Here is a 16,116-nt window from a genome sequence, read left to right on the forward strand (position 1 = left end):
TACATTGCAGGGATCAATAATTTCAGCTGATATTGAATGAAACAAATAAGAAGGTTAATTATATATGTTATTACATAGAAAACATATTTTAATGATTTCATTTTAAAATACACTATCAATTGATAGGGTAAAAATAATAAAAATTATGATAAGAATTATACATTTATTTTAACAAATAACTTGATTAATAATGTATAAAACTCAGCATTCTCTTCTTGCTTATTAAATTAAACATATTTTCAACCGATTAATATACGGAAATGTCCACAAAATGAGTGAGTATTACAAATTGCTTGTTCCAGTTCTCAGTATTGGTCCAGTATTGGTCCAGTTCTCAGTACTGGTCTAGTTGTCTGATGATTTGCTCTGTGGACCAGCGGAGTTGTTTGAGGTGCTGGTTGTACTGACGCGGTGTGATCTGACTTCTAGTTGAATCTATGTGTTCTATAAGTTTGGTAAGTTCTCTAAACACTGTCTCACTGTTACTGGCAATCTGTAGAATTAGAGCTTTGTTAGAATACCTAAGTAATTGTGAGTAATACGAGTATTCAATTGTATAATTGAGTTTCATCGATAGATTGTTGAGATAAGCGGTAGTGTGAGTGGTAGCCCCCCGGCCCCCGGCCCCCCCCCCCCTGGCCCGGCCCCCCTAGCCCTCCTCTACTCACAACTTGGTCGGCCAGGTCCAGCGCCAGGACAGTCTCCACCAGATAACTACTCTTAATCTCCAGGTCTTGTTGGAGGTTGTAAGGGAGCTGGTTAAGTAATGCTAGTAAGATGGGTTGTTCTGGGAGTACGTCACCGAACACATCATCTACTGACATCTTATTACAGGTAGACATTAACAACTCCAGATCCATAGCTACTAGCGCCTGAAATGGTAGACATTAACAACTCCAGATCCATTGCTACTAGTGCCTGAAATGGTAGACATTAACAACTCCAGATCCATTGCTACTAGTGCCTGAAATGGTAGACATTAACAACTCCAGATCCAATGCTACAAGCGCCTGGAATAGAGAGTTATGTCAGGCTACATCAATACCATTACTGATCATGTAAAATCTGCCATTGATGAATATGAGATTGTTCTTTATATGATATTGTTCTATTTATAGACATGACATTGTTCTATGTATAGAACTGTACAAGCAGACTACTTAACACTAGCTGTACTCACATTGTTGAGGGCTTGTTGAAAGTCTTGTCTGCCCAGACATTCCGCGACTATCTGTTCGTGTGAAGGAGCCACTTCTCTAACTTCTACTGTCAGTTGTCCTATATCCTGTGTTATCCTGACCAATACACATTACTTTAACATGTGTACAAGTGTAGCTACAACTAAAATAGGAGTGTGAAATATTAATTGTACCTCACAGTTACTGAGATACCCTGGCCTGGGAATATAAGCTGACCTCTCAGCCAACTAATTCGAAATTAATCAGTTTACCAAAAACTTGAGTCTCAATTGTTATTAAAATTGTACTGTATCAACTTCTGACAGAAAGTTTCAAATAAAATCCTACTTGATCAGATATCTACTTAGTTTCGAATAAGGTGGTAAACTTAGGTGGTAAAATAAGGTAAAAAGTTGTGAACAATACAAGCAGACAGACCTCTGGAGAGTTTGATCAATCTTCCTTTCCACTGTAGAACCGTTCTGAGCGTTCTGCGTCAGCTGATCCAATCTTCGCTGAATATTGTTCATTCTCTCACTTATTGCGGGGGACACCTTGTGTGTGTCTTTCAGCGCCACTACGGAAATAATTGTTAATCATTTTACGGTTCCGAATTAATTCTTAAATTTAATTTTGATTTTGTGGATATTGCACACAATCAAGTTATCAAGGTTAGAGTTACTTCTCCGTCATGGATGATGGAGATCATAATTAACATTCAAGATTCGTTATCTCAGAGGTCCCTTGCAGTCATGTTAAACTTATTGCATTCACAAATATAATGATCTCTATAATTCTAGTTCCAATTTCAATACCAGCCATGTGTAATACATTGTCCAACTAATCTGGTGTATTTACCTGTGTTGTACTGACTGACCCAGTATTTACCTGTGTTGTACTGACTGACCCAGTATTCACCTGTGTTGTACTGACTGACCCAGTATTTACCTGTGTTGTACTGACTGACCCAGTATTTACCTGTGTTGTACTGACTGACCCAGTATTTACCTGTGTTGTACTGACTGACCCAGTATTTACCTGTGTTGTACTGACTGACCCAGTATTTACCTGTGTTGTACTGACTGACCCAGTATTTACCTGTGTTGTACTGACTGACCCAGTATTTACCTGTGTTGTACTGACTGACCTAGTATTTACCTGTGTTGTACTGACTGACCCAGTATTTACCTGTGTTGTACTGACTGACCCAGTATTTACCTGTGTTGTACTGACTGACCCAGTATTTACCTGTGTTGTACTGACTGACTCAGTATTTACCTGTGTTGTACTGACTGACCCAGTATTTACCTGTATTGTACTGACTGACCCAGTATTTACCTGTGTTGTACTGACTGACCCAGTATTTACCTGTGTTGCACTGACTGACCCAGTATTTAGTATTTACCTGTGTTGTACTGACTGACCCAGTATTTACCTGTGTTGTACTGACTGACCCAGTATTTACCTGTGTTGTACTGACTGACCCAGTATTTACCTGTGTTGTACTGACTAACCCAGTATTTACCTGTATTGTACTGACTGACCCAGTATTTACCTGTGTTGTACTGACTGACCCAGTATTTACCTGTGTTGTACTGACTGACCCAGTATTTACCTGTGTTGCACTGACTGACCCAGTATTTAGTATTTACCTGTGTTGTACTGACTGACCCAGTATTTACCTGTGTTGTACTGACTGACCCAGTATTTACCTGTGTTGTACTGACTGACCCAGTATTTACCTGTGTTGTACTGACTGACCCAGTATTTACCTGTGTTGTACTGACTGACCCAGTATTTACCTGTGTTGTACTGACTGACCCAGTATTTACCTGTGTTGTACTGACTGACCCAGTATTTACCTGTGTTGTACTGACTGACCCAGTATTTACCTGTGTTGTACTGACTGACCCAGTATTTACCTGTGTTGCACTGACTGACCCAGTATTTAGTATTTACCTGTGTTGTACTGACTGACCCAGTATTTACCTGTGTTGTACTGACTGACCCAGTATTTACCTGAGTTGTACTGACTGACCCAGTATTTACCTGTGTTGTACTGACTGACCCAGTATTTACCTGTGTTGTACTGACTGACCCAGTATTTACCTGTGTTGTACTGACTGACCCAGTATTTACCTGTGTTGCACTGACTGACCCAGTATTTAGTATTTACCTGTGTTGTACTGACTGACCCAGTATTTACCTGTGTTGTACTGACTGACCCAGTATTTACCTGTGTTGTACTGACTGACCCAGTATTTACCTGTGTTGTACTGACTGACCCAGTATTTACCTGTGTTGTACTGACTGACCCAGTATTTACCTGAGTTGTACTGACTGACCCAGTATTTACCTGTGTTGTACTGACTGACCCAGTATTTACCTGTGTTGTACTGACTGACCCAGTATTTACCTGTGTTGTACTGACTGACCCAGTATTTACCTGTGTTGTACTGACTGACCCAGTATTTACCTGTGTTGTACTGACTGACCCAGTATTTACCTGTGTTGTACTGACTGACCCAGTATTTACCTGTGTTGTACTGACTGACCCAGTATTTACCTGTGTTGTACTGACTGACCCAGTATTTACCTGTGTTGTACTGACTGACCCAGTATTTACCTGTGTTGTACTGACTGACCCAGTATTTACCTGTGTTGTACTGACTGACCCAGTATTTACCTGTGTTGTACTGACTGACCCAGTATTTACCTGTGTTGTACTGACTGACCCAGTATTTACCTGTGTTGTACTGACTGACCCAGTATTTACCTGTGTTGTACTGACTGACCCAGTATTTACCTGTGTTGTACTGACTGACCCAGTATTTACCTGTGTTGTACTGACTGACCCAGTATTTACCTGTGTTGTACTGACTGACCCAGTATTTACCTGTGTTGTACTGACTGACCCAGTATTTACCTGTGTTGTACTGACTGACCCACTCCTTCATAGCACCCTCCATCTTGTGACAGTGTGTTTTGTACATCTTCTCCATTTCCGGGAGGAGCTGTCTCTTGAGACACTCTCTGTAAGTCTTTACTAGCTCTTCACACGCGTATTGCTCCACCGGCAGGGAATTGTTCAGAGATGTCTGAATAGTAACTTTTAAAGCGGGTAATATTCATCATAGTCAGAATTATGAACAGCGATAAGAGGTAATGTTGTTATAATGGAAAGTAGAATATAATGGGTAGAGTAAGGAATCCAACCTTGTTCTGGAAACTTTTCAGAAGTTCACTCTCGTAACACTCTTTCAACACAGACGCACCCGCCTCAAAATTCTTCTTTAGAGCTTTCTTTGAATCATTCTGTCTCTTCTGAATATCTGATAATAAAAAATTATATTATTAAGGATTCCGGATTGTCCACATATTACGTAAGTGCCTCAGGGGAAAGGGTTTGGAAAAGCTTTCAATTGCTTGAAATTACACTACAAAATATTTAAAACAATAGTACTAGAAGTACTCCAATTTGATAATGTTAGATTAAATATCTAAATCATGTTACGTAATATACGTTGTAACAATTTGTTAAAAAAACTTTCATCAACCGTTACCTTTCATATTTTTCTTTAACGTCTTAGTACAGTCGCTCTTGACATCCTCTATTTTCGATTTTAAACGGGAATTTTTACAAGCACTGTCAAATTTAGCAATCAGATCTTCTTTTTCTCTTATAGCGTAACCCCGTGAACTGCTGCTGATGATATCATTGATTGCATTCTCCCGATCTCGGTTATTGTTGAAACTTGATATAGTTTTCACTAAATTTTGAAGGCTTTGTAAATCAGTCTTTTTGGTGAGAACATAACCCTGAAATAGACGAAATAATAGAACAGCATTCAAATTAGGTCATATTCAAAAAACCTGCCACAGTCCCACAAAGCACGACCAATTGCAGATTATTAATAATTAGAAATTACCTCAGGGACAGAAACAGAAACTCTACCACTTCCTGACATTGACACTATTCTCCTGCATTGCAATAGATTAGTAACAATTCAATACTCTAAAAATAGGAAAGCTTGTATTATAAATATCTGGATCGTTGCCTTCCTAAAACCAACATATTATAAAAATTAGTGCCTATTTTTCAAGGCTTATAATAAAATCATTTTTTAAAGTGCTAATTTGCTCAAAAAACGATTGACCATGTGGATTTGCAATCCAAATGTGAAAATAGAATATTAAATATTTTAATAGTTATATCATGATAACTTCAAATCAAATATCATAAATTGTATTGTTCAACCAAAAATTAAAAATTCAAGTAGTATTCATTTAAAAGAACACTGCACTGTCATTCAGCCTGACAGCAGATCAAAATAATATTCACCGAGGAGGCAATGCCCACATTGACATACTTTTTTCTCCCTCATGTTTCTCTGGGTTTTTCTCCCCCTTAGTTATCCACAAATTAATTTGTCCAGATATATCACCAGTAAGAAGTTGGTACCTAGAAGGATGCACTGACAGAGTTTGAGATAGTGCAGGAAGCTCTAATGTCTGTTTCACTTCTCCTCCGATTAAGTCCCAGATAAAAACTTTAGATTTTTCACAGACACTGAGTATAGCACTGTCATCATACCATGAAACAGCTTGGAGTTGCAGTTTGGTGTGAACATGTCCAGTGTAATCATTCAACAGTTGACCACTTGTTTTATCAATTAATCTGACAGTATTGTCAGTTGAATTTACTATGACTGATTGGTTATCATTGGAAAAACAAACATTTGTTATTGATTCACCTACAAAATCCTCATGAAGTTTTCCCATTCGAATATCATATATTCTTATACGGCCATCAACTGAGCCAACTGTTATTTCGTCATCTGTGATATCAATACTTGTGATAGAATCTTTTGCATCATCTAATATTTGAACAGCTTCATAAGATCTTGATTTAAGGTCCATGATCCTAACTGTGGAATCATTTCCACCAGATAACAGCATGTTTGATGATTTGTTAAACTTGACACAATTCACAACTGAGTCATGCCCTCGGAACCTTCTTAGTATAGTACCACTGGCCACATCCCAATAGAAAGCGCACCTATCTGCGCTGGCTGAACCAAGATTACAGTTATCATGGGAAGAAACGACATCACGAACACTTTGTCCATGGCCATTGTACACCTTCAACTTGACCCCATCTAGGGGATTCCATAAAATGATAGTCTTGTCATCTCCAGCAGACGAGCAATATTCACCATTTGAATTGTAGTTAACCTGATTTACTGGACCTTGGTGACCTTTTATTGTCGCTGCAGGCTTGTTCTTTAACATCCCTAAAAAACAATGATTAATTAATCAACAGCTAGAGCTCGAATTATTCGAAACCAAAGATAAAGGTATTTAATCAAATATTTTCTTGTCCCAGGGAGCCACCACACCTTTAATACACAATTTACATCATGAATTACATCATGAACTCTGAAAGTTAATGATCCAGCATACCTGATATGATATCAAAGCATAAATCTGAGAACAAGGGATTTTTAGTCACACACCCAAACATTTAAGTTAGATGTTTACTATGGATTCAATTATTTGAAGTTTCATATTGATAGTGTGGAAATGCTAATTAACAGGGGAATCATGAGTATTTTTGAGACTTCTCAGATTCAAAAATTCTCAAAAATAGAAATTCAGCACGGATTTTTCATTTTCTCAAAAATTGTCCACTCAAAAATAGTGATAAACCAAATCATTCTTCATATCAAGGCAATGTGATCCAATTGAGTTAAGAATCAATTTTTGAGAATGATTTTTTCGCCTCTCCTGGAAATTTTTCTCAAAAATATTCAAAAATAATTTTTGAGAATGAGAATTTAGCCATTTTCGTCAGGACTCTCAAAAATACTCATTAAATGCGCCAAACAAGGAATACATTTCCCAACAAACACTCCCAATGTATTTATTGTAAGAATAATATACAGATAATTTCAGCAATTTTTCTAAAATAAAACCAACTTGAATCGATGTATTATTGAATGCTTATCACTGATTCCGAATCACCCCACATTACATAGGATTAAAATACTCCCCTGGAAAGATATCGGCGAATAATTGTCTCGATCACGTGATATGACCATAATATAAGGAAGTTGGTATAATTTCTCGTTAGAATTAGGGTTTTAAGCATATGTTGACCGACGATGTCAGTCCTTTGCAGCTCGGCGTGGCCCAGTGGTGCATTGCGCTACAAGTATAATAGCATATGTTTGATCAGTTTACTTTGTGATCCCAGGCCAATAGTGTTTATAATTGAAGCTAATAACAGGCTGAGCACCGCCTAATAAGCTTCAGTTAGGGGTTGGGATTACGGTTTTTAATAGTTATTAAACCCATTGACCATGCAGTCTTACTGGAAAAGCTAATGAAAGACTATGGAATTACTGGAAGTGCACTAAGGTAAGGCAATGGATAAAGTCCTACCTTGAGAAAAGACACTTTTGTGTGAAGATTGATGATAATCTTTCTTCTTTCTTGGAGCTTTTGTTTGGAGTTCCCCAGGGCCTTAGGGCCTATTCTTTTCATCCTCTATATCAAAGCTCTCCAGAAAATTGCGGCTAAATATGGTCTTGATATACAGCTCTATGCAGATAAATCCCAACTGTACATCTCATTTCAACAAAACCATGTGGTACAGTTCACTGATGTCCGAGACAGAACCAACAAATGTCTTGCAGAGATAAAAGCATGGATAGTGAACAATTTCATGAAACTGAACGAAACAAAGACAGAACTAATGGTGTTAGGAAAGAGCCATGTTAGAAGGAAGTGTGAACTCAGTGTCAGACTGCAATTTGAAAGCACCGAAATTCTACCTACGGAGTGCAAAGGAGACAGCTGGAAGAGTCTAAGTGTTAAATTTGATGAAACTTTAAATATGGAAATACAGATCAATAATGTGAAAAGGAAATGTAGCTGGACAATGATGAACCTAAGAACTATTTTTTTTTTTTTTATTATGGAAAAGAATATTCAAACAATATACACATAATATAGCAATGGCCAATTGGCTGACTATAAGGTCATGGCCTGAACAAACAATTTTTTTTAAATAGTCAAGTGATGCTAAAGCAGAGCACAAATGTGTAATAAGTTAATAGATTAAAAAACTGATTCATGTGATGCATTCGCAGAGCACAGATAAAAATACTGATTCAATGATTAAAATTATAGCTGTGAGTGTCAATAAATTACTGTGTCGTAAAAAAAGGAACGATGCACACGTGATCTGAGATACCAATATCTCAATATCAAAAGGATAGTGTCTAGAAACATTCATAGTCCATGGTGGCAGGTATCAAGTTAAACGAAGTTACACTGACTGGCAATGTATACGATTGCCGTCTCCCTCTCTCACCCCTGACCGCTATCAGGGTGCTCCTGAGGATTGAGAATCTAATCCTGGTGCGCATGTAACACATAATAGCCGCATAGTCTTCTCCTCTCTTCTGGGATAGTTTTTCAGCGAGTCTCTTGTGGTATCTTGTGGCTTGTGGACCCCATCCGCCATTTGTTGAGTATATAAGTGGAGTAAAGGTGCCTTTTTCCACCTGGATGATTCTGTTGTTGTACTTTTTCATTTTCCTCATTTCATGAGCTTTATAGATCTGTTCCATATCTTTTTTGTCATATGTGGGTGACCAAGAACTATTGGTCGTTACCTGGACGAAGGCATTAAAGTGATGTCGGTGAAACAACTGGTTATATTTAAGTTAGATTACTGTAATTCTCTGTACATGAATCTACCCAAGACCAGATTAAACGAACTTAGATCCATCCTTAATGGGACAGTTTGTTTCATCTATAACATAAAAGACAGAACCACGGACTTGGTTCCCTTCTATGAGAAGGCTTACATACTACACAAATCAGTAGTAGTAGTAAAAGTGTAAAATATAAAATTATTCAAACAATATACACATAATTATAATTGTCACAATGACCCTATATAAAAACAACCCTTCAAAAAATCAATATATTCCCTATCTCAAATACCTTAGTTCCCAAAAATTTGTGTGCCATTATATTGAGCACAATTTATTTGAGCCCGAAAAATTTGGGCAGAAAATTTGAACTCATTTGGGCGACCGAAAATTTGGGCACAAATTCTTCGAAAAATTAACGATTTTCCACTAAAATTTCAGTTAGATATTTGCCTTAGTTCATTATTATTCCTTATTGTTCCAGTCATTTTGCTTTCAATTTTAAGCAGAATTAGAAAACTAAAATTTCAAATATTATTTCACTTGGATATGAAGAAAAAGCCATCTTTCTATAGATTTCAGGGCCACAGGCCAAATGCCAAAAGTTTGGTTAGCAAAAATTTAGCGGACGGAAAAGATTTATGCAATTAATTTGGTCTGCAAAAAATTTGGGCGAGAGGCCCGCTCAAATTTTTTGTCGCCCAAATTTTTGGGAATTAAGGTATTGGGAGAAACATTTGAATATTAACCTTGGCCTTGTGGCTCCAAATTCAAATCTAAACTATTTATATCAATAAAGTTCTTTCTCGCACCTCTGTCCCCCCGTAGAGAAATCACTGCTGTTCTTAGGATACATAAGGAAGCGCCTTCGTTTCGAAATCCTAAGAACAACAGTGATTTTACTACACAAATCAGTTCACGGTACTGCACCTGGTTACCTCAAAGCATTACTGGATGTGGATGTAGTGGATACAGAACTTTAAAACACCGTGACCAGGTCGAAGAGACAGGATGACCATTTCATGCTCAAGATACCGCAAAGAATAAAAAGTGGAAAGTTGATGATATACTTTTCTCAAGCCATGCACCGGTTGCAATGAACTTTCGATCTTCTGCTGATGTTGAGATGCATTACTGATACCAACTGTTTCAAACGAATTCCTGTCCTTTGATCGGCTGAATTGTGTCACATGCAGCTTGGACAATTGTAGCGCGATGCGTTACTGGGCCGCGCCGCGCATCCAATAACAAATAATGCTTCTCGCAACCTTCGTTAGATCGGCGAGATGCGAATAATTCACATTGTCAATTAACTTGGACATCCGGCCAATGGAATGCGTCAGGCGCGTACAACCAGTGTACTTAATATAATGTCGCGCGCGAGCTCAAACAGGCTGTTAAAAAGCCTTTATAGCGAGCTATAATAAATAATAAAGTAATAAGCCTGCCAGCCGGTAAGGTTTTCTGGGTGCTTCACGCACGAAAAAGTCAAATGAAGAGCAAAGAAGTATACAATGTGTATTACTAATGGGCTGACCCGGCTTGATTGACGATTTTGATCCTTTGAAAAGGCAGAACAATGTTTTGCAAACTACAAAGGTAGAATTATTATTGATATTTCGATCGCGCGGCACATCTAATCGGTGCATTTAATTTGAAGCGGCAATGTAGTAGTATAGAGGCTCTTACGGGCATTGTCTGCTCGATACGCTAGGGACCCCAGATACACCTTACTAGACGTATTTTTGACCGTAGAATCGATTAAAAGTAGTTTAAAGATGATTGGACTGACTTTTTGGGGGTAAAATTGCAAAAAACCGATCTTTGGGCAAAAAATAGGCCAAAAAACCATGTTTTTTGATATTTTGAACAAGTCAATTTTGTTGGCATGTCGGCAAAACTTGCATGGAGATAGCTAAAACACAGCCGCACAAGATGATATAAAAATTTGAAAAATCCCTCTTTTTTTTGGGGGTAAAAATCCAAAAAAGTGGTGAAAATTTTGACTTTTTTGCTTGAAGTTTAAATAATTTTTTGCAGTTGTATTAAATCAACCCAAAAATAGTCACATCGTGTTTGCCTAAATTTTTCCTTTCCGAGAAGTACCCACTTCATATACTTTATCGAAGTTTGAATATTGTCACTCCGCAAGCGTTTTGCCAAATTTTCGACGCGCACTACGCGCAAAAGCATTTAGTTGTTATCAATTGGCACCTGCGCGTTCATCATAAATTTCAAACAGCTTTAACTCAGCGAGATTATGTCCGTTCTAGCTCATATTTTCACACCAAATAGAAAATAATGTGATCTTATTCCTGACAAAATATGAATATAATTACTTTATTTGCCTTAGAGTAATAGACTGTCAAAGTTTAAAACGCGCATTGGTATAGCACGTGACTAATAAGGCCAAATTTATACTTCTTAACACATTATTGATCCTTAAGCATCATACTATTGTGTCCAATTAGCGGTTAGGTCTCTAAACTTGTAGCAGAAAACACGTCTTTTTGCCCGTAAGAGCCTCTACTAATGAGCAAAGTCCGATAAAACCCGGCGCGCGCGCTATTTTTCGTTTCAGCATTTGGCCTCCGGCCGGCCATATTTTAAAAAAAAGTTAATTATGAATTAGCTTGCTAATCTATTTAATTCTATTTAATTCTATTTAATTCTATTTAATTCTCTCAATACAATGCGTGAAGCTTGAAAAGAGATTTTATTAATTCGCACTCGCCAGCGCGCTATTATACGTGACATGACTTTAATGCCGTAATTTCATTGGTCACCTTCATAACGCGCATGTTTAATTGTCACAACACAGTTGTTTAAACACAATTTGTCTACCGCGCGCGTGCAATAAACTCAATTTAAGCTTTGATTTGTGACCGAAATGGGCAATGATATGTTTTACGCAACGCATGTTAATTAGCTAATTGAATTTTCGGCACCAGGTTGCATATTATTTATAGTTATATAAATCTTCCCAATCTTCTCAAACACAAGGATATATTTTGTGAACTTGGCTAGTATATATGAAACATTTGATATGGCATGGAGTTGTAGAGGGAGTTATGTGCCTCGCCGGGCTAAAGTAGTGGATGACCTTGCTGTACGGCAAGTTAAACAAGGATCTGAAACTACTAGGTTCCGTACAGACTCAACTCTGCACCCGTGTCAATATGTTCATAATATGCAAGCCTCTTGATTTATATACTCGACTACTCGAGTGTCACTGTAAGGAACCTCGAAATTCTATATTAATTTCAATCTTCCTTTAAAAGAGTTAAATGACTTAGGCTTATAGTTAATAACCATTTCCATAGAAGATAGATAGTAAATTTGTTAACAATAGAAGTATACCAGAAATGGAATATACTGTGACGTTTAATTAACAAAAGGATACTTTCTGTGATAAAACTATCAAATCATTCGACACGGCTGATGAGTTACCACGGACTAATGGAGGGGTTAATCCTCGCGTGACGAGGAATGATTAGCAGCGGAGTTTAAACAATGAGGAGCAATACCGATCATGATGAGCAATCTCGATCTTGATGAACAATACTGGCGTTCCTTAAAAAAGGCTGGAACGGCAGACTCTGGGAAATTCAGGGAGATATAACGGAGAACGATCGAAGGACCGATGTCTTTCTCGGGTCAGTGCAGTCTTATAAGTTTGTTTCAGAGCAGTGCTTATAACAGAGTCCAGAATGCCGGTTCCATCCGGATGCTTTAATCTTTCCAGTCATAAGTATTCCAGTAAGTTCCTTGCCTTGATTTAATGTGAGCCTTTCATATTAGTATTTTGTTTCGTATAAAAGAGTTTGACGTGATTTTTATATCTATATTGTTTATAGTGTCTATTCCCGTTTCCAATATCCATTTAAATTCTATACGACACACTGAAGATTAATTCTATTCAGGTTGCTCTGAACCGACACATCGTGTAGTTTACCGGGCAAGTCTTCCATTCCATAATCTAAAGAACCGTGACTAAGTTTCCGGGTAGAAGTAAGCTAACGCGACGATAAGATTCCCGATCTCCCTCTCACTTGAAGGACCATTATATATGGATTGAAGTTGTTCTTGAGGTAAAATCCTTTTCCATTAGTTTTTACATATTATTATTAAGTAGGTTTAAGAATATAGTTGGTAATTGTAGTTTCGTGCTCTCAAAATTATATACATTGTACAAACTTCCGTTTCCGTTCCCAGGTCAATAGACCCGAATCTTCCTACTCAGAACGTGCTGCCTTTGCCGATACCTGCTAGATTAATTGATTCTCCGTCGTCAACCGAGGTAATTAGTTCAGTTATAACGTCCGCATAAAATAAGTAGTTGTCTTAAATAGTAAATTTATTAAGTATTATATTATTGTTTATCGAGTAAGACGTGTGCAGGTTTAAAAGTAGATTTCCTGTTGGTTACGTAATAAATTGTTTCTATTGCCATAGTTAAAAGATATTGCTTTCAGACCATTCGTGACAGTCAAACTGTTGACGGTGAGACTCAGTCAAAGACGCGTGATATTCCAGCCCTCCTACACTATTTCTTAGAGAGAGACTTATCAAAAGGTGATTGCACCCACATAGACTTAGAGACCAAGATAGTTCCTTTAAATAGGTTATGAGAAGAGGTTCTACCGTGTCAATTAATTAGTATAGCACAAAAAGGTTACTTCCATTGTTATATAAACATCTTTCAATTTAGGAAGGTTTTCGCTCATTAATTATATTACCATTAGTCGTTCTAAATTTTGTTCTATATTGTCGTTTCAATTTGTGTCAATCCACCAAAATTGAAAGTCTGAATTATAATCACTAACCGCACTAAATTAAATAAGAAGTAACATGAAACTCTGAATTCTAGCAAAACTATAATTTCCATTAAAAAAAAGTTTTAAGACGCTCAATCGTGGGTTCAGAACCTTCCGAGACGGACTCTCTTGATATAACCGGGGCCTCCCATGTATAGTTCTAGCCAAGTCAAAAGGAGCTCTAAATAAATAATTTCTTGGAGGAAATAAAGTACTACATATCATGGACATGGGAGAGGTGATTATTACCCGGTACTTTCAACTAACATCTGACTAAATTGGTACCGTGGTTAATAACAGTCACATATTTTATGTCAATTAATTATATTAATTATGTCACAAAAATGTTATCTGGTCCGGTTCAGACCGGTTCTTGTACCATACCAGCATGTTTGAAGAATTAAAACACAATTTTATGACAATGAGCTGTTATAATAAAATTAACAAAATGTAAAGATATTTTTGATTGCAAAATAACAATAAATGAGTTAAGTCGGTCATTTTTAATATATGCCCTACAGTTGATGAAATAAATACAAAATAAAGACCAAACAAAACCATTAACAAAATATCGCTGATCGCCTTAAAAGTGATGAAATAACTGCAGTTTTTAAATAAAACTCAAAAAGTCTTTAAATACAATTATATATAAAAAATATCGGAAGCAATTAACTGACCAATACCATTAATCATTATATTTTGATACCTCAGATCCTGTAATTATTCGATTTTTCTCAAACCTATCACAATGCTAGCAAGCATGACCGTTGCTCTTATATTCACAATATTATTTACCCCCTATACTATTATACCCCCTTTATTATTTTTCAGGCATTAAGACTCATCGAAAGTAGTTTAGCAGGTATATTTAAGTTCAAAACATTCTAATTCAATGTTAAAGATGACAGGAATAAAAAATAGTTATGTGGAGGTTTTTAAGAAATTTGCGCAAAATACGCGTCAGCATGTTAATGTTATACGAAATTCGGTAAAAAACCCGAAATCACCATATTCAGGTGCTTTAAAAACCGTGTTAAAATTGAGTTAGACTTAGAGATCTGAAACTTTGACCAAATTGTAGCCTTATTTTTCTCTATTGATGTATAGTCAAGACGTGAGTGTTAGGGCTCTCATTGACAAATTTATGTTTAATCCTGTTTAATCCTGTTTAATCATTATATCAAAAAATAATTTAACGTCATCATCACCACTTGATCAAATTGAGTGTTTTTAAAACTTGATTTTTTACAAAATAAAAACTTTTCAAATCGATTTTATACCATTAAGGGGCAATTTTAATCAAAATCTGACGACATTTTTAGGTTAGATAATTGTTCAAGCATTCTAAAAAAAGTAAGTGCTTTTTTTAAGAATAATTTTATAAAAACACAAAAATTGTGAATTAGTATTCTTTAGTGTTGGGCCATCCCTTGAGTTGTGGAGCTCAATTTTGCTTCCTAAAGGTCTAAATTGTGTTATAGGCTAGTTTTAAAGTTGAAAATCGAAAAGTTGCACACGTGGGGACACGCCCAAATTGATTTAAAATTGCTAAAATCACTGAAAATTGTTATTTTCACGATTTTTATCAACTTTGGAGTCCCGTTGTGATCCAAGTTCTTTTTGAAATCCTCTGAAACTTTGCATGCTTATCAAACTATACATAAAATACCACTATGCAAAAATTGTCGGTGATTCAATATTTTATGCGCACGCAACGTCCGCTCAAAGTTTGCACGTGCGAAATGTGAGAATTTTGTTCATTCGTGATTTCGAATAAATTCTGCTTTCCCACGATATTTAAATGGCATTATATATGAATTTAATGCCAACTTGAATGAGTAAAAAGTGCCATATTCAGTCAGTTATCGACAGATATGCCTACCTAAACACAAGGAAATGTTTTCAAAGGTAAAATTTCGAAATCGTTGAAATTACCTCCTTATTAATATTAATATTAATGAAGTTACGAGTTTACATTTCGACTTTGTAAATTATCCTGACATTATAATCAAAAAGAGATGATATTTGACTAAAACCCATAATCATGGGTAGAGTGGACCGCTGCCAGTGTCTCTCTTTTCCAAACAAAAGGAAATGATATTAATTTGAATAACCGTCCGCAAATGCAAATTGATACCGAGAATGAAATCGGTCGCTCGCTTTTCCCATTCGATAAGCTTTATTACAATTTGTAAGCCGTGAATGAAAAAAAAGTGGAGTGCGAATGTGTTTTAGTTGGCAGAACTTCAGAGTTGTGGCTAACTTAGGACGAGAACTCTAGAGGTGGCCCAGGAAAGTCCTCCGTCATTTGTAGCCACGCAGATGTACTGACCACTGTAACCAGCTGTAACCTGACGGGAATTATGTAAAAATGTTAACATTCTTTCCCGGTTTTCA

The 16,116-nt window shown here is 36.7% G+C and overlaps 3 protein-coding genes and 1 long non-coding RNA gene across 5 annotated transcripts in view; 2 read left to right on the top strand and 2 right to left on the bottom strand.

The window, feature by feature from the left end:
* Positions 1–16,116, top strand: part of LOC134815187 (probable E3 ubiquitin-protein ligase bre1) — a 35,579-nt gene that overhangs the window by 654 nt on the left and 18,809 nt on the right. The window lies entirely within an intron of this gene.
* On the bottom strand, positions 35–5,155 carry LOC134815188 (probable E3 ubiquitin-protein ligase bre1). The gene is made up of 8 exons (XM_063823700.1): positions 5,108–5,155; positions 4,742–4,997; positions 4,395–4,510; positions 4,105–4,276; positions 1,617–1,755; positions 1,181–1,295; positions 669–872; positions 35–493 (listed from the first exon to the last, which is right to left on the bottom strand). Exons 1-8 carry the CDS (start codon positions 5,144–5,146, stop codon positions 335–337), a joined length of 1,200 nt encoding a protein of 399 aa, XP_063679770.1. The 5' UTR covers positions 5,147–5,155; the 3' UTR covers positions 35–334.
* On the bottom strand, positions 5,275–6,472 carry LOC134815647 (WD repeat domain-containing protein 83-like). Its single transcript, XM_063824201.1, has one exon. It carries the CDS (start codon positions 6,468–6,470, stop codon positions 5,517–5,519), a length of 954 nt encoding a protein of 317 aa, XP_063680271.1. The 5' UTR covers positions 6,471–6,472; the 3' UTR covers positions 5,275–5,516.
* LOC134815999 (uncharacterized) lies at positions 12,498–13,619 on the top strand. Of its 2 annotated transcripts, none has more exons than XR_010160336.1 (4): positions 12,498–12,661; positions 12,826–12,993; positions 13,118–13,202; positions 13,378–13,619. It is a non-coding gene; the product is annotated as an uncharacterized LOC134815999 (long non-coding RNA). The 2 variants fall into 2 exon arrangements; XR_010160337.1 differs by having other exon boundaries at positions 12,505–12,558.

Source organism: Bolinopsis microptera, chromosome 5 (assembly GCF_026151205.1).
Source record: "Bolinopsis microptera isolate Bmic1 chromosome 5, MBARI_Bmic_1.0, whole genome shotgun sequence".
In the NCBI taxonomy this organism is placed as follows: domain Eukaryota; kingdom Metazoa; phylum Ctenophora; class Tentaculata; order Lobata; family Bolinopsidae; genus Bolinopsis; species Bolinopsis microptera.

Coding starts and splice junctions, on each gene's coding strand:
- LOC134815647 (XM_063824201.1), bottom strand. CDS start 6,470: ATGTTAAAGAACAAGCCTGCAGCGACAATAAAAGGTCACCAAGGTCCA.
- LOC134815188 (XM_063823700.1), bottom strand. CDS start 5,146: ATGTCAGGAAGTGGTAGAGTTTCTGTTTCTGTCCCTGAG. Junction 4,511..4,741: donor GTTAAAGAAAAATATGAAAG/GTAACGGTTGAT, acceptor TTTTATTATCAG/ATATTCAGAAGAGACAGAAT. Junction 1,296..1,616: donor ATTGATCAAACTCTCCAGAG/GTCTGTCTGCTT, acceptor TGTATTGGTCAG/GATAACACAGGATATAGGAC.